Source organism: Chiloscyllium plagiosum, unplaced genomic scaffold, assembly GCF_037043375.1.
Source record: "Chiloscyllium plagiosum isolate Xiang-an unplaced genomic scaffold, Cpla_swu_hap1 HiC_scaffold_18, whole genome shotgun sequence".
NCBI classification, from domain to species: Eukaryota; Metazoa; Chordata; class Chondrichthyes; order Orectolobiformes; family Hemiscylliidae; genus Chiloscyllium; species Chiloscyllium plagiosum.
In genome coordinates this window covers 66,311,138-66,330,791 of record NW_028270156.1, presented here as the reverse complement: position 1 = coordinate 66,330,791, position 19,654 = coordinate 66,311,138, and the positions used below count along the sequence as shown (strand labels likewise).

Genomic DNA, 19,654 nt, shown 5'->3' with positions numbered 1-19,654 from the left:
CAATTAATAAATGGTTCAGCATCAAGAATCTGCCAATTGGAAGTAAATTGTCAGGAATTCATGAGAGAGAGAGAGGATGTTTGTAAATTATAACCCAGTTTTGTTTCCTCTTTTGCTATAGGACAGGTGCCAAGATAGCCAGTGTGCATCGATCGAACACAACAGCAGCAGACTTTAAACCAACATCCTTGCCGACGTTGACACAGGGACCATTGCCAAGCCAGGCAGCAGCACGGTATGGACTTCAGTGTGGAACTGCCTGAGAGGGTTTGACATTTCTGTTTTGACTGATATCAGCAGCAGAGTGTGCACTCCTCCTCCCCCCCCCCCCCCCCCCCCCCCCCCCCCCCACCCGCAACCCCATATTTTCGCAAAGTAAACCTAAATAACAGCATCATTTTACGTATAAGTTATAAACCGCTGACCTGTAAACCTGGGTTTGGGGACTCACTAGTGAATGCTTATTACTTTCGGTATTTGTTTGGAAGGTTATCGTACACGTTTTTTGCTAGCTCTTCCAGTCAGCATTTGTCCAACACTGCATTATTGTGCCTACTATTATGTGCCAGGCGTTCCAGCTCTCATGGAGACAGCTTCACTTATGTAGTCTGGGTGATCGGATTGATCTCTCTGCCTACAGTAGCTCTGCACTGGGAACTCACCACAGGACTGATTTTAAAATTGGCTTGTAATACATTTAAAGCCTGCTTATAAAATGTGAATGAGGGACGCATTTTAAACCAATGTCACCTCTTCAAGGAAAGTTGATAGATGTAGGAACGCAAATGTTGGTATAAATGTTGCAGATATTTTAATTCTTGCAAAAATTGCTTGGGTGATTTAAAAAAATATCCTGAGTAAAGAATTAGTATGGCAGCAAATAATTAAAGCCTGGTTATATTGTTCAAGGGAAAAAAAAGTCCTCATTATGTGAATGTAGAATTTTCCGGATGCGGTTGAAGTAAATGAGCAAGCAGTGCCTGGTGGCAAAGAGACTGAGCAGTAAGCGAGGGAGTTTAAATATTGGAATGAGTGCTGAGTCCATTGTCAAGCCAGTAAGATAGAGAGAGATGGAGTGGGATCTCTGCCAGACTTGCAGTAGACGAGTGTATTTGACAGCAAGCAGAATCTAAGGGTGGCATCATCTCCATGAGGTGGCAAGCTTGGAGATGGAAAGGGCAGTTAATTAGGTGGAGTGGTTACACTCCCAAACATACTCCCACCTTCACCAGCATGAACTCTTGGCAGCCAGGTCTATGGTTGACCTTTATACCCAGCAATCAATTCCGACCCTAAAGTGAGCACTTACTGGTCACAGCCCATATGCACTGGGTTCAGTCTGGTTTCAGTGGGTCTGAGGGGGCTCTTGTGACACAATGGTAAAGGGGGAAAAAGTGAGGGATGCAGATGCTGGACATCAGAGTTGAGAGTGCAGTGCTGGAAAAATATAGCAGGTCAGGCAGCATCTGAGGAGCAGGCAAATCGACGTTCTGGGCATAAGCCCTTCATCAGGAATTCCACTCTCGACACAGTGGTAAAGACCTACTTCTGAGCTAGGAGGCTCAGGCACAAGTCCCACCTGCTCCAGAGATGTCTCATAGTATCTCTGAACAAGTTCTGTTGAAAATATCATGTACGTTTTCATGCGGTGAATTTGTTTGCTGCACACAGTTGGATTCCAACCTCGAGGTGGGATTGGGCCGAGGAAGCTTTGGGGATGGGTTTGAGGAAATTCCCTCAATCACAATGCAAATAATGCAGACTATGAACATAAAATCAATCAGTCACTTACAACAGCACATCATTGGCAAGGTGTTATTCCATTATCTTCATCCTCACCAGACTTGTGATATATTCAGCTTTTAATATTGTTGCACTTAACTGGCATAGCACAGTGAAAATCAAGCTCCCGGCTAATTATGGAGTTGTCACAAACGTTAAAGATTTCATCAAAGTGTGCAAAATTTCCCAATTTTCTGTCTTTTGAGCCAGGTTGACAGAAAATACAGGCAGCTTTCTAGACAGAAGAATTACTAATTATTACTAATTATTAAATTATAGATTTGAGCTGTGAGCAAACAACTATAACCTGTTTATATATAATTTTGCCATTTAAAGCTCTAACCCTCCTACAAAACTTTGCCTACACGCAGGCACTGAGATGAACCATTTTGCTGATCTTTGACAATAAAAACAGAAAGTGCCAGGAGAAATTCAGCTGAGCTTCTCCAGCACTCTGGATTTTTATTTCAGATTTCCAGCAACTGAAGTATTATGCTTTTGTCTGCTGTTTTCCAATCTCTCTTCTCAAGGTAATTTCAGATCCTTGCAAGAAGTACAGAGCAACTGAAGTCTCTGGTTTATTAGTTAAAAGCCACAGATTATAGCAGTGAGGCAAAAGAAAACTGGGTTTTTCAGGCTTTAGGAAGAGAAAGAGAGAGAGAGAGATGAGATCTTCATTTTTGGAGTTCTCTGGAAGTATCATTCACACCCACAAGCTGTTCAACTACCTGGGTGCTGATCACATAGTTGCTTGTAGGCAAAACACCTTTTTTCAGCAACAACTCGTCTCCACTCCGTCAGCTATTTGTTGTTGACTGAGGCTCATCATGTACATACTCCCCCGTGCCACTTGGTCCGCAACTAACCTTCTCCCATTGACTGAACAAGCAGCAGTGTAAACATCACTTCCAGTAAGTCTTAGTAACTTGCTTTAAAAACTGCATCAATAGTTCGACAACTCTTGTCTTTTTTCTTAAATATTTCAGTCCGCAATCAAAAACACAGAAAAATACAAGATACAACTTTTACAATATTTACTTTAACATATCTATCTGTTTTCCTGGCTATCCTCTCAGAATGATGCTAAGCCTGCATTGTGGAACTCGCACCGAAGTCATACTGAACCAATATTATGCTACCTCATTAAGCTGTTCATTTGTTAGTTTAATTCCAACTGAGCCAATTAACCATTCCAAAAGAATAGAGTAGAATCCCAACAATGTGGAAGCAGACCCTTCGGCCCAACAAGTCCACACCGACCCTTCGAAGAGTAACCCATCCAGACCCAGTCCCCTACCCTACTGCTCTGCATTTACCCCTGACTAGTGCATCTAACCTACACATTCCTGAACACTATGGGCAACTTAGCATGGCCAATTCAGCTAACCTGCACATCTTTGGATTGTGGGAGGAAACCGGAGCACCCGGAGGAAACCCACGCAGACACAGGGAGAATGGGCAAACTCCACACGGACAGTCGCCCACGGCTGGAATGGAACCAGGGTCCCTGGTGCTGTGAGGCAGCAGTGCTAACCACTGAGCAACCATGCCACCCAAGATGCAAGATTCTACAAGCAGATAATTATCAAGACTTTTATGATTTGAATAAACTAGGTAAGCTTTCTCTCAAAATTGCTTCAACCATGCTCATCGTGGTGCTGAAGCCAACTAGCTTGACAGCGCCCACATCCAAAAGTGATAACTTCTATTGACACTAAATGATGATGGAACACTGGCCCATCATGACTGCTAGGCTTTGTGAGATCTTTATTTGCCAGGAAGAAGCAAAGTTGTAAAGAGTGTAATGAGGATATCACATCAGTTTGACAGAGCTTACGGGGTCATTTGTCCCAGCAAGACAGGCCTCTTGATCCTTTAAAGACATAGGTCAACTCTTCTATCAGTTCAGTTTCTGTTCTCACTCTAATCCATGAATCTCGAATAGAGTCATAGAGATGTACAGCATGGAAACAGACTCTTCGGTCCAACCCGTCCATGCCAACCAGATATCCCAACCCAATCTAGTCCCACCTGCCAGCACCCGGCCCATATCCCTCCAAACCCTTCCTATTCATATACCCATCCAAATGCCTCTTAAATGTTGCAATTGTACCAGCCTCCACCACTTCCTCTGGCAGCTCATTCCATACACGCAATACCCTCTGCCCCTTAGGTCTCTTTTATATCTTTCCCCTCTCACCCTAAACCTATGCCCTCTAGTTCTGGACTCCCCGACCCCAGGGAAAAAACTTTGTCTATTTATCCTATCCATGCCCCTCATAATTTTGTAAACCTCTATAAGGTCACCCCTCAGCCTCCGGTGCTCCAGGGAAAACAGCCCCAGCCTGTTCAGCCTCTCCCTGTAGCTCAAATCCTCCAACCCTGGCAACATCCTTGTAAATCTTTTCTGAAGCCTTTCAGGTTTCACAATATCTTTCCGATAGGAAGGAGACCAGAATTGCACGCAATATTCCAACAGTGGCCTAACCAATGTCCTGTACAGCCGCAACATGACCTCCCAACTCCTGTACTCAATACTCTGACCAATAAAGGAAAGCATACCAAAAGCCTTCTTCACTATCCTATCTACCTGCGACTCCACTTTCAAGGAGCTATGAATCTGCACTCCAAGGTCTCTTTGTTCAGCAACACTCCCTAGGACCTTACCATTAAGTGTATAAGTCCTGCTAAGATCTGCTTTCCCAAAATACAGCACCTCGCATTTATCTGAATTAAACTTCATCTGCCACTTTTCTGCCCATTGGCCCATCTGGTCAAGATCCTGTTGTAATCTGAGGTAACCCTCTTCGCTGTCCACTATACCTCCAATTTTGGTGTCATCTGCAAACTTACATCCAGGGAAGTTATTTGGGTGGAACTGAGAAATAAGAGGGATGATCACCTGATTGGGATTGTATTATAGACCCCGTAATAATCAGAGGGAAATTGAGGAACAAACTTGTAAGGAGATCTCAGCTATCTGTAAGAATAATAGGGTAGTTATGGTAGGGGATTTTAACTTTCCAAACATTGACTGGGACTGCCATAGTGTTATGGGTTTAGGTGGAGAGGAATTTCTTAAGTGTGTACAAGACAATTTCCTGATTCAGTATGTGGATGTACCTACTAGAGAAGGTGCATAACTTGAGCTACTCTTGGGAAATAAGGCAGGGCAGATGACTGAGGTGTCGGTGGGGGAGCAGTTTGGGGCCAGCGACCATAATTCTATTTGTTTTAAAATAGTGATGGAAAAGGATAAAAGTTGAAGTTCTCAATTGGAGAAAGGCCAATTTTGACGGTATTAGGCAAGAACTTCCGAAAGCTGATTGGAGGCTGATGTTCGCAGATTCCAGGTCCTAACTTGTCTCCAGAGAGAAGCAGACCACCTCAACGTAGAGCAAGATCAGTTTAAAGTCTGCCCGAGGACAAAAGGGCCTGGATATTTCTGTAAATTTAGCATGAGGTCAAGGTTCAGGGGAAGGGAGCACATCCCTCCCCACCCCCTGCCCCACCAACTCCCTTCTTTGGCCCCACTTTCTAAATTTTAACCATTGACCACTGGAGGGGCTAGCCATAGTTGACACTTTGTTTCCATGCTAGTTGTCCACACCTAACAAAGGAATGGTATTTTGGGCATGGTGTATTACAGACCAATGAAGTAGCCACTACCCATTTTTCACTAGTGCCCAGGATGAATATTTACCCCATTATCTTTCTCCCTTCTCCCAACTCTCATCTATGTTAAGTGCTATTTGAAAGACGCACTCACCCTGTTTCCAGTCACATTCAAAGGGTTGACCACTCTGTAATAGGATAGCAACAGATAGAACTGTCCTTCTGACATTTTCTATTTTAATTCCAAAATTTGTTGCTACACTTCATTCAGCTTCAGTACAAGGCTTCATTGATTTAAAAGAAGTACAAAATATGAAAGCTCTAGCATCTGTTTATTCCTAAAGAACAAGGGTGTTTGAAACTGACTGGCAAAACAAAATCTCTTCATTTTGTTTGATGCACACCAAGCTGTGACTTTCAGAAGGAACAGTTAATGATTTTTTTTGATAAATATATGCTTGTTAATGAGCCTTCCACTGGCAAACACATCTCATGTCAGTAATACTGATGCCAACCAGTAGCCTGTGGGCACCACACTTTCCATGGCCAGGCTTTCACTGTGGGCATCTGAAATTTAGTGCACTACATTACAATTGCTTATGTCTACACCACTGCACTAAAAAAAATTCTCACGAGCACTGTCCAAAAAACACAGCGAACACGCTTTTATTAAAATGCTGCAGGCTGTTTCGGTGAGTCAGGCAAAATGCTCCATATGAAAGAACTTTGGAGAATTATAAGCATTCTGTGCTACTGCAGAATCTGTATATAATGTATACTAAATGCAGCAGCACCATGCACTGACCTTGTTTGGAGCTTTGCAGGAATCCATAATACGGAGAGCAGTTGGACGGGTGAGATGAAGGAGCAATCCACAGAGAAGCTAGGGACTTAGTTTTGGCAGCATTCTGGACATCTCGAGGAGAAAAAGAAACCGATCCTATCACACATAAAACTTCTCAGATTTTCTTGCTTGTTCCAATGTACTAAGGTTACACTAGAACTTAGCACCAAGCAACAATTAATTGTCCACATAACACATTATATCAAATATAAATCTCAAACAACTAGTTTTCATACAGCTAGGTACCCTAACTATGTCTCTCTCCCATTTTCCACTTATCATGTACTGTTGTTACATTTCTGACTTTACAAACAGACGTTAACAAATACTTCTGTCTGCCTGAGGCTAACAAGATTAAACTTCAGCCAGAAAGAATTCTGGGTAATCTAAGTTGGAGAACAAGAGAAATTTGTGACTTTAAAAGTTACTCCTTTTTAGAAGTTTTTTTTCATTGATGGAGCTTATTTCTTGGAGCAAATAATTTGTTTTATAAGACATTGCATTGTTTTGGACAATTATATGAATGGGAAGGGTTTAGAGGGATATGGGCCAAAGTTTAGATTAGAGTGGTGCTGGAAAAGCGCAGCAGGTCAGGCAGCATCCGAAGAGCAGGAACATCGACGTTTCGGGCAAAAGCCCTTCATCCAGATATGGGCGGAATGCTGACAAATGGGACTAGATTAATTTAGGGTATCTGGTCGGCATGGACGAGTTGGACAGAAGGTTCTGTTTCTGTGCTATACAAGTCTATGGCTCTATTTATTAATTTTCTTTCTTTTCTAATGAGATGCACTTTTGAATTGAAATACTTATACCTGTCTGGGTCAGGTATTACCTTGTTCTTTAGATTATTATTGCTGAATTTGTAATTTCTGTGTTATTTGTAGGCTTTGCTTGCACAATTAGCTCCTGGGCGTCTCTATTACAATAGTGATTATTCCGCAAAATATTTACATGTGTGCAAACTGTTTCAGATTATCCTATGGCCATGAAAAACCTTTAGTATCAGATTGTCCATTCTTTCTTTCATTTAAATGTTTTTTTTATAGGCATGAACACTTCATGAAGCCATCAATATTTTCAAAAAGTTATATAAGAGCTGTGAACTTTGCAAAATAATTGAGCTTCTTTATGTTGATAGTTTTGATTAATGCAGTTTCTCTCTCGAATCAGAATGTTACTGGTATTTATAATTGTTTTTTGCTGGCAGCAGAGATGTAATCTGTCTCCACATGCATGCAGCTAGGTTCATGACATGCTATCTCTTTGAATGTTAACTGTGCCGAATGGTACATTTTGAAACTGAAAGTATGCAAAGATGATTACAGCTCTACTTTGAGGAAGGTCTGTAACTGCTGTGGAAATGGCTAGAGGCATAATGTGAAAGGAACAAGCTAGTTCTTGATGTGTAGAGAGAAGGGATTAGGTGATTAGCATTTTTTCAGAAGCTGGTTATGAGTATTGTGTCCAGACAAGTATTCATCCCTCAACCAGCATCACAATAAAGCAGATTGTCTCATTCCAATCTTGTTCCTCTTTGTGAGATTTTACTATGTTAACACAGTTGTTCTATTTCCTACTTTGCATCAACTGCACTTCAAACATAGTACTTAGCAGTAAAACACATTGGGACATCCTGAGATAGTGAAATGCAAGTCTTCCTTTTTTTATTAGCTATGTGACAGCACTCTTGTCATTTAAAAAAAAAATTCACAAACCAGGAGCCCCCCTCAGACCAATAGTCTTGCTAGTCAGAACACCAACTTACAGATCTGGCCAAGGAGCTACACCACTTCATTAAAGAGTCACACCACTCCATCCTCTCCACCCAAGAATTCCCGAAGACCATCAAAGGCACTAAGATAGAAGAGGATGAAATAATCATCTCCTTTGACGTAACAGCCCTATTCACATCCATCAACGTCAACCTGGCCAAGGAAACACTGACTACACTATTAGGAGAACCAAAGACACATACACCAAATACCACCAACTTCAGCAGCAAGGACAACATAGACAAGCGAGTGGACCTATGTCTTACCACCCACTTCACCTTCAACAACAAAACCTACAGACAAACCAATGGAATACCCGTGAGATCTCTGATACCAGGGTTCTTAGCAGAGGCAGTAATGCAGAGACTCAAACAAACAGCTCCGCCAACCATCCAACCCAGGCTTTGGGTCTACTACGTGGATGACTCCTTTGTCATCACTAAATGAAACAAATTAGAGCAAACCTTCAAGACCATTAACAATACCCTTACCGGCATAAAATTCACTAAACAGGAAGAAAACAACAACAAACTGCCATTCCTAGATGTCACAGTAGAGCGAATAGCCAATGGGGACCTTCAAATCAGTGTCTACAGGAAAACAACACATACAGACCGAATACTGAACTACAGAAGCAATCATCCCAACATCCACAAACTAAGCTGCTTTAGAACTTATTTCAAAGAGCCACCACTCACTGGAGCACAGAGGAACTACACAGAGCAGAGGAAAATCACCTATATAGTGTATTCAAAAAGAAGAGGTACCCAATGAACACAGTCTGTCAATTTCTCAGCGACAAACCCAAACAAGCAGACAAAACATGTCCTGAAACACTAGCCACTCTCCCCTACATCAAAGAGATTTCAGAAATGACTGCCAGACTAAGACCTCTTGGCATCATGGTAGCCCACAAATCCACTAACACACTAAAACAGCAGCTAATGAACTTGAAAGACCCTACACAGACAACAAGCAAAACTAATGTCATTTACAAAATACCTTGCAAAAATTGTAACAAACACTACATTGGACAAACATGCAGAAAACTAGCCATGAGGATACATGAGCATCAACTAGCCTCAGAATAAACATGACCTATCACACCTATTATCTTTACACACAGATGAGGAAGGACACCACTTCGACTGGGACAACACGTCCATCCTAGGACATGCCAAATAGAGACACACGCAAGAATTCCGAGAAGCGTGACATTCCAGCCACAACTCTATCAAGAAACACATTGGCTGGAATCTCATTTACCACTCCTTGAGAAAAATAACCGGAAATGACATCACAGAAAATGATGTCACCAACTCGACACACAACTAAAAAGCAGGCCATCCCACCAGTGCTTAACTGGAGCCTCACTGATGATGTTACTTAGTATAGTGACAAGACGCCTGAAAACAAACCTTCCAGCTCAGCGAGCAAACTTACATCTAGAATGTCTACACATCTCAATTTTCACTTAACACACAATGGCAAACAAGTGTTAGTAGAATGTTTACAGGAATGATGCTTATTTTTCATGAAGGAGTTCGTTATAGTTCTTATGACTAAAGGGATCACACAGACTATGAGAGAATGCAAGAATAGGGGATTGAATTGGATAATAGGTCATGGTCATATTGAATGGCAGAGCAATCTGTAATGGCTGAATGGCCTACTTTTCCTAGTTTTTATGTTCTTACGTTTGTGAACTCTGGTCAACTCTTTCAGGAGTTTATCATCATTTTTCAAAAAACCTCAGGAGAATGTTTTAGATTGGCAAGAAAAACAGTTTTGAGTGAGAAGTGTAGAGAAATACGCCTGGAAGAAAGCTGAAAGAGTTCTGTGACCTTGAATGTATATTTTCAGGATGAGTGTAGATCAATGGCTGACCCTTTCAAATCTGCTCCTTACCTGATTTTTAATGTGGATAAATTCCATTAGTCAACACAAAATTCTGTTCAATAATGACAAATGGAAATTGTTAACTAAGTATGTGAAAAGGTTTTGACTGCTGGCTGGCATAGTTGGTGAGTCCTGACTGATGACTGAGTCTGGGAAAAACCCTGTTTCTCTACGTACGCCAGTTGAATGGCTATGTGAATACAGTTCACTGGTGTTGGCAGTAAATACAGATTCTTAATGACCATGTACAGATGGTTGATTCTGTCTTTACATATATATTATTGCATGGCTGTATAGCATTCTGACCTCTGTAAAAGTGAGTTAAGATGGTTGGCTATATTGATTCTAATGTAGGGTGTGGTTCTTTGATTGGACCCAAGAGTAAGTGCAATCTAATTGTTCTGAAAGTGCAGATCATTCACTCCATTTGTAAGTATTGAATATTGACTGACTCTAGAGATCACTGTAAATTAATGACTAGCTATATGGGTGCCAATCATTGATTTTTCTTCTGCTTTAAGTACCTACCTGGCTTGAATAATAATAGTATGATTTTTTTTTCCACTATTCTGACATCAGTTAATTTTAGCTTTATTGTGGGAATTTTGAAATGGGGCTGCACAACTAATAATTTCACTATAGGTGTTTTGCCCAATCATTTTATTTTTAACAATGAACTGTGAGACTTGAAGTAACAGGGACAGATGAAGACAATTTAGTCAAAGGTGAAGCCACTCAAGGTGAATTTACTAACCAGAAGCTACATTCTGCATTCTTTTTTTACCAAGGCAGTCCCTCAGTAACTGAGGATAGTTTACTTTCAGTTTAGTTTAGTGCATTCTGAGATGGCTGATGCATAATCTGCAGACTCTGCCACATGTTGGACAGCTGGTGTTTGAGAAGTTGGGTAGATGGATTATTTGGAGGTTTGTTTATTCTCTAAAATGCTTAAACTTTGCCTCTGCACATTCCTGAAAAAGTCGCTTCATGTATTTGATGGCTTCCCATATGAACCTTCTCCATTTTGGTTGGTCAGAAGTCAGGGTATCCCATGATTCAGTGTGGTGTTTGATCTCTCCAGGGCTTCTGGGAGTCTCTTGCTGTGACCGTGTTGTAGCTTTTTTTTTTTCATTCATTCACTGGATGTGAGCATTACTGGCCAAGCCAGCATTCATTGCCCAAAGGGAGGTTAAGTATCAACCACATTGCCATGACTTTAGAGTCACATGTAGGCCCGACCAGGTCTGAGATTAGATTAGATTAGATTAGATTAGATTACAGTGTGGAAACAGGCCCTTCGGCCCAACAAGTCCACACCGACCCGCCGAAGCGCAACCCACCCATACCCCTCCATTTACATTTACCCCTTACCTAACACTACAGGCAATTTAGTATGGCCTGCACATCTTTGGACTGTGGGAGGAAACCGGAGCACCCGGAGGAAACCCACGCAGACACGGGGAGAATGTGCAAACTCCACACAGTCAGTCGCCTGAGGCGGCAATTGAACCCGGGTCTCTGGCGCTGTGAGGCAGCAATGCTAACCACTGTGCCACCGTGCCGCCCATTTGGGATCCTGCAAAGACAGGGTAGGATCAAATTAATTTGACATTAATGAACCAGATGGCTTTTCTAACAATGTACAACAGTTCCAGATATTTTATTGAATTTATTTCCACCATCTGCCATGGCAGGATTCAAGCTCAAGTTCCCAGAGCATTACCTGGGTCTCTGGATTAATACTGAAAAATGTGTTGCTGGAAAAGCGCAGCAGGTCAGGCATCATCCAAGGAGCAGGAGAATCAATGTTTCGGGCATAAGCCCTTCTTCAAGAACCTGCTTCTGCTCTTTGGATGCTGACCGACCTGCTGCGCTTTTCCAGCAACACATTTTTCGGCTCTGATCTCCAGCATCTGCAGTCCTCACTTTCTCCTCTCTGGATTAATAGTGTAGCAATAATGCCACAGGACAATCACCTCCCCATCTACATTTTGCATTAATTTTCTCATCACCCTGAAATTCCAGCAAATCCTTAATGAAAAGACAGCCAAAATAGTGATGTTTGGTTTATTCTCTGGGACATGCTAACACTAAAATTCTTCTGTACATCATGATTTATTATTACTCATGATTTCTTGACATTCATGTCTGAACAAGAAACACCAGAATACATTAGTTGGGCGCAATGTTCTGTTTCTAGGCTGTATGTTCTATATAATTCAATGTTTTGATGTTATTTGGTTACTGCTAGATGTTTCTGCTTTTCTTTCCTGGTGATGATAAAGTCCTTGGATCCTTTGATTAGTTATAGTTGTTGGCTCCAGTGGTTGACCCACTATTGTTATAATCTCCATTACAGAGAGGACAAGAATTGAAATATATGGCTGTGACCCTTTCGTCATTAATTCTACCCTGTCTTTGTAGGATCCCATGATGAATTACACATGTGGTGCTTTTTATAGTGGAACTTCACTTGGCTTCTGATTTCACAGTTAGTCACAGTGAAAACTGAGCTCACACAGGCATGGTATTGAATACTCTTAAATTCACAAATTATCCAAACAAGTAATGAAGTCTAGTTTCCTGGCAGTTTGACCTCTTGCAATCTGGTAGTCTGAACGCATGGGAGAAAAAAAAAAACCACCAAAAGCATTTTTTTGGTCAATAATTCAAACCATCCATAGCAGCTTACTATTTGCACACTTTGCATTATGCAGCAAGCTACAATTAGAAGGTAGTGGGATTGATTTTTTTTTAAATAAAAAAGTAACAAGCTCTAATATACAACAAGGTGGCAAAAAGAGCTCATTGAAGAGGAAAGAACAGTCAGTAGTTTTTAAAGCAAATTGCCCAACCAAGTGCCAAATGCAAGTGAGTTAGAGAGAGCACCATAATAGAATGTAGAATAGTAGAGCACAGTACAGGCCCTTCAGCCCTTGATGTTGTGTCAACCTTTTTTCTTACTCTAAGATCAAACTAACCTACGTACCCTTCATTTTGCTACCACACATGTGCCTATCCAAGAGTCGCTTAAATGTCCCTAATGTATCTGACTCTACTACCACTGCTGGCAGTGCATTCCACGCACTCCCCACTCTCTGTGTAAAGACCCAAACTCTGACATCTCCCCGAAACCTTCCTCCAATCACCTTAAAATTATGCCCTCTCGTGATAGACATTTCCGCCCTGGGAAAAAGTCTCTGGCTATCCATGATATCAATGCCTCTCATCATCTTGTACACCTCTATCAAATCACATCTCATCCTTCTTCGCTCTAGTGAGAACAGCCCTAGTTCCTTCAACCCTTCTTCATAAGACATGTCCTCCCGTCCTGGCAGCATCCTGGTAAATCTTCTCTGCATGCTGTCTAATGCTTCCACATTCATCCTATAATGAGGCCACCAGAACTGAACACAATATTCCAAGTGTGGTCTAACCAGGGCTCTGTAGAGCTGCAGCACGACCTCGTGGCTCTTAAACTCAGTCCCCCTGCTAATGAAAGCCAACACACGGTATGCCTTCTTGACAACTTTATCAACTTGGGTGGCAACTTTGAGGAATCTGTGGACGTGGATCCCAAGATCCTTCAGTTCCTCCACACTGCCGAGAATCCTGCCTTTAACTCTGTAATTTGCATTCAAATTCAACCTTCCAAAATGAATCACTTAACACTTTTCCAGGTTGAACTCCATCTGCCACTTCTCAGCACAGTTCTACATCCTGTCAATGTCCCATTGCAACCTACAACAGCCCTCCACAACTATCCACCACTCCACCAATCTTCATGTCATTGGTAAACTTACTAACACACCCTTCCACTTCCTCATCCAAGTCATTTATAAAAAATCATGAAGAGCAGAGGACCCAGAATATGTGCCTGTGGAACATCACTGGTTACCGAGCTCCAGGCTGAATACTTTCCATCTACTATCACCCTCTGTCTTCTATGGGCCATCCAATTCTGTTTTCAGTTTTCCCAATATTCCATGTCTCCTTACTTTTTGAGCCTACCAAGGGGACCCTTATCAAATGCCTTGTTAAAATCCATGTACACCACATCCACTGCTTTACCTTTTATCAATCTGTTTTGTCACATCCTCAAGGAATTCAATAAGGTTTGTGAGGCATGACCTGCCCTTCACAAAGCCATGCTGACTATCTCAAATCAAACTATGGTTTTCCAAGTAATCATAAATCCTGTCTCTCAAAGTCGTCTCCAATAATTTGTCCACCACAGGCAAAAGACTGACTGGTATGTAATTCCCAGGATTATCCCTATTCCCTTTCTTAAACAAGGGAATAACATTTGCCACCCTCCAGTCATCTGTCACTACTCCAGTGGACATTGATGATGCACAGATCATCGCCAAAGGTGCAGCAGTCTCTACCCTTGCTTCTTGCAATAACCTTGTTTATATCCTGCCTGGCCCAGGGGACTTGACTATCCTTATGTTTTTCAAACTTTTCAGCACAACCTCCTTCCTAACATCAAGCATATTAGCCTGTTTCACGCTATTCTCAGAAATATCAAGGGGTCTCTCTTAGTAGTGAATCTTGAAACAAAGTATTAAGGAATACTTCCTCTGACTCCCGATATGTGTTCCCTCCACCATCCCTGATTGGCCTTACCCTCACTCTGGCCATCCTCTTATTCCTCACATAAGTGTAGAATGCCTTAGGATTTTCCTTAATCCCACCTGCTAAAGCTTTTTCATGCCCCTTCTAGCTCTCCAAGATCCCTCTGTTCCTCCACACTGCCAAGAATCCTGCCTTTAAACCTGTATTCTGTATTCAAATTCAACCTTCCAAAATGAATCACTTCACACTTTTCTGGCTTAAACTCCATCTGCCACTTATCAGCCAAGTTCTGCATCCTGTCAATGTCCCATTGCAAACTACATTACACAAGTCTATTCTTCAGTTCCTTCCTGGCTACCTTGTAACCCAAGGTTCCTTCACCTTACCATCCCTCCCTTGCCTCAGTGGGACAATGTCCAGCACAATCAGCAGGAGCTTCCTAAACAACCTCCACATTTCTGTTGTGCGTTTCCCTGAGAACGACTTTCCCAATTCAGGCACCCCAGTTCCTGCCTCATAGCATTGTAATTCCCCTCCCCCAGTTAAATATTTCCCCATACTGTCTGCTCCTATCTCTTTCTATGAGTATAGTAAAAGTCAGAGAGTTGTAATCGCTATCACCAAAATGCTGTGCCATAGAGAGATTTGACAGCTGGTCTGATTCGTTGCCAAACACCAAATCCAATATGGCCTCCCCTCTAGTCAGCCTATCTACATATTGAGTCAGGAACCCTTTCTGGACACACCTGACAAATACTGTTTCATCCAAACTATTTGAACTAAGGAGGTTCCAATCAATGCTAGGAATGTTAAAGTCACCCAAGATAACAACCCTGTTATTTCTGCACCTTTCCAAAATCTGCCTCCCAATCTGCTCCTCTGTGTCTCTGTTGCTATTGGGTCATCTGTAGAAAACTCACAATAAAGTGACCACTCCTTTCCTGTTTCTGACCTCCACTCATACTGACCCTGTAGACAAACCCTCCTTGATGATCTCCCTTTCTGCAGCTGTGATATTATCCCTGACTAGCAATGCCATTCTCCCACCTCTTTTACCTTCCCCTCTGCTCCTTTTGAAAGATATAAACCCTGGAACATCCAACAACCATACCTGCCCCTGTGATATCCAAGTCTCCGTAATGGTCACAGCATCATAGTTCCAAGTACTGATCCCTGCTCTAAGTTCATCACCCTTATTCATGACACGTCTTGCATTAAAATAGACACACTGCAACTTTGCCCTATCAACTGTCTATCCCACCTCACAGACTCTCTGCACGCTGTATCTGGCTTCTGGCTGTTCACTAACTACGCCATCCTCAGATCCGTAGCACCAGCGCACACACCCTTCCCCCCCCCCCCCCCCCCTCCCCCCTCCAATATAATGTAAACCCTCCCGAACAGCTCTAGCAAACCTCCCGCTCAGGATATTGGTGCTCCTTCAGTTCAGGTGTAACCTGTCCTTGTACAGATCCCACCTTCCCGAGAAGGTATCCCATTGATCCACCTATTTGAAACCCTCCCTCTCCCTCCTACACCAGCCCTGCAGCCACACTTATAGATTAGATTAGATTCACTACAGTGTGTAAACAAGCCCTTCGGCCCAACAAGTCCACACCGACCCTCCGAAGAGTAACCCAGACCCATTCCCCTTAATTCACCCCTGACTAATGCACCTAACACATGGCCAATTCACCTAACCTGCAATTCTTTAGACTGAGAGAGGAAACCAGAGCACCTGGAGGAAACCCACGCTGACGAGGGGAAAATGTGTAAACTCCACACAGACAGTTGCCTGAGGCGGGAATTGAACCCGGGTCCCAGGCGCTATGAGGCAGCAGTGCTAACCACTGTGCTACCCCTTTTTATTGAAAATTTATTCTATGCTGTTTATCTCTTTGTTTAATATCTGAGAGTTGTTTTTCTTAAAACGACATGTTAATGACTAATTGATTGGTAGTGCTAGATTTGGGTATGTATTTGTTTAGCAATTTGATAGGTAACTGCAGCTGTTGTCTGTTCCCTGGTATAACCGATGGGCTATTTTGTTCCAAAGCACTAAAAACAATTAAATGCTGCTTTTCAAAGTTCAAAAGCACCTAATTATAACTAATTAAGTCTTTTTTGAAGAGTGGTGAGTTTTGTAATATAGAAAACATTTCAGCTAAATTTTATGCATGTGCACAGGTCCCAGAAATGGCACTCAGATACATGACCAAATAATTAATTTCTATGAATTTGTTTGAGGCATCAGTATTGGCCCGATCTCCAGTGCAAACTCCTGTACTCTCTTTGACTGATGTTGCGGGATCTTTAACGTCCAGCTGAGAGAGCAGACTGGTGTATCACATTCCTGCAAAAGTCAACACGTACGGGAGTCAGCACTACTTCCGGTCTACACTGAGAAGTGCAACAATGTTGTAGTCTCAAAGTGCAAGAGCTTATATCATGCTCACAAGTTGGTCAGCATGGATGAGTTGGACTGTAGGGTCTCTTTCCATGCTGTGCATCTCTATGCAGCAGAGTGGTAAAATAGTGGATTATGAGTAGTGGATCCACAGTTCAAATCCCACTGCAGCCGGTAGTGGAATTAAAATTCAATTCATTAGTGGCCCCTATTGTGGTGCGGTGGTAGTCTCCTTTCTTCCGAACCAGGAGGCCTCTGTTCATTCCCAGAGGTGTGTAATAACATCTCTGACCAGGTTGATTTAGAAAAATAGGTTGAAGTTTTAAAAAGTGTTCCAAATCTCTCAGTACATTTACTGAACAAACTCTATCTTCCTCGTTTTCGTAATATTTAAATTGACTCAGCCTCAACTACTTTTTGAAGGAGTTTCTGATTTCCACCACCCTTTGAATGAAGAAGGGCTTCCTAATATCACCTCTGAAAATGTAGCATTAGTTTTAAGTCTATACTGCCGTTTCTTCCACTGAAATAGTTTCTCAACATCCTTCTTTCTGGATCGTCTTTTGTGTGGTCTCATTGAAGCTGGACTCTTGCTTTAGGTAGAACTGATATTAATATTTCTTCTTCAAGCTATCACTGCCTAATTCTCCCCCTCCCAAAGTCCCCCTCAGTAACCTATTTATATAAGAAAGGTCAAAAGTATGATCCTTTAAACCTGGTCAGTCCCTTTCAACATTTCAGTTAATTTTCATACTGAGAAGCTTGTTGGAACTGTACTTGGTTCAGCTCAGCGTGTCTTAGATTGAAAAATTGAATGTTGGAGATGTAGAAAAGCCCATGTTACTGAGATTTATGTCAATACTGTCCTCTCTTGTAGCTGCAGCTTATGAGAGAGCTATTCTGATTATTTAATGATGACCAGGATGCTGTTATGTTCTGCTTTTTGGGTTCTTATTCTGCAATATTTATTATCGAGAAAATTACTTCTTTAAAGATTTTTTTGTTGTACCAGAATACTTTTGCTTTTCTTTAAAATTAAAAGTTTTTGTTTGGTTTCTGCATTTCTTTTCTCCACATTTGAACCACCCCCACCTCAATGTTTGATGCAGTGCTTTTCTTGGGGGCCCCCGTTGTTGCCATATGTGACTGAGGTCCTGTTTGCCCCAGGAATGCAATTCCACTTCGTTACTTCCTTGTCTGCTCCCTATCTCATTCTGGATAAGTGTGCTGATTTGATATTCCTAAGCCCCAAAGGACTAACTTAGATTGTGCGCTCTGGATGAGGTCTAAACTCTTCCCTTGCCACGACATCCCCAATGTGATACACAGCTGAACCACCAAACAGAGCTATATGCCTCTGTCTGCTTGTACAGCACATTGGAGCGTCAATGGATTACTCTGCCTTTGTGCTGTGACATTGGGTGGTATTGAAGAGAGATTAATGCATAATATTCAAACACAATTAAAGTAAACCCCAGCCTGTCCCATCCCACCACCCAATGGTGCACTATATTCAGTCATCAATGGCTAAAGCTTATCTCGGTGACCTTTGACCACCCTGTAACTTGCTATCTTTACACTGTAATGTAGAAACCTGCAATCCCCTCTCTCGCACATTTCACCCTGTGAAGTATCTTTTAAAGCAAAGGACATCAGCATCACCCCCCCACACACACCCACCACCATCCCAACCAATCATTCTAATCCTCGATTAACCTCCAGGCTCCATCTGACAATTGTTTTGCTGAATGGAGGTCAGAAGGATAGTACTAATGTAGACAGAAACAGCAGACTTCAGATTGTAAACAGAGTGCAAAGTACTGCAAGATTTCAAATATATTTGCAAATTGATTTTTTTTTTTAGCTGCTCATTCCTTTCCATCCCTAGAATCCTGCTGTTTTCACTCTGCCATATGCACTACCTCTAGTTGAGGAAGTGCTGATTTATTTATTTGCAGTAATCTCCTGATGTAGCTATTACCCACGACACATCTGAAACCATATGACAACCAGTATTCCCGCAAACCTTCTGATACCTGCTTGATCGTAAGACATATCACGGGCAATATTTATGACCCACTGTGTTAGTGCTGGTTGAGAAATATCTACCAAACTAAGGGCGCTTTCCAAATCACAGTAGGTACTTTGGTGGTTATGGGATTTCTAGTGCATATTAAAATGTATTTAAATATAATGAGGTTTTCTGTCTCTACCAGTCTTTTAGACAGTGAGTTCCTGACAACAAGAGAGGGGGAGTCTGGGCTTCATGGGTGGAGAGAGACTGCGTTTCTGGTGGAGGGAGACTGCGTTTCTGGTGGAGGGGGTGTTTCTAGGGGAGAGGAGAGAGAGGGAAACTGGGTTTTAGGGAACAGAGGCTGAGTTCCTAGGGGTGAGAAGCAACCTGTTTCATTGGCACCCATCCACCACTAACATTCATTCTTTTCACCAGTGCATGGTAGCAGTAGTATGTATCATTGGTGTGTGCACTGATGCAGTGTAGTGACTTCTAACAAGACTCCTTCGAAAACCATGACCTCAACCGCCTAGAGGAATAAAAGCAGGCTCACTGTCAACTAATCTTTCCCTCCAAGCTACACACCATCCTATGTCACTTTTCCTTCAGTGTTGCTGAGTGAAAAACCTGTGCCTGTCCCCTCCTTAACAACATAGTGGGTATGCCAACACCACACAGACTGCAGTGGTTCACAAAGGTAGTTTAAGACCTTAACATAAGATTTATTCAACCCAGTCAGT

General features: G+C 42.1%; 1 protein-coding gene across 8 annotated transcripts in view; it reads left to right on the top strand.

Annotated features, from left to right (window-relative positions):
* Nucleotides 1-19,654, top strand: part of dgkza (diacylglycerol kinase, zeta a) — a 553,752-nt gene that overhangs the window by 413,117 nt on the left and 120,981 nt on the right. For all 8 annotated transcript variants that reach the window (XM_087996765.1, XM_087996764.1, XM_087996762.1 and 5 more), the window contains one exon: nucleotides 122-235. In XM_087996765.1, the coding sequence (XP_087852891.1) occupies nucleotides 122-235 (114 nt within the window). The remainder of the gene's footprint in view (nucleotides 1-121; nucleotides 236-19,654) is intronic.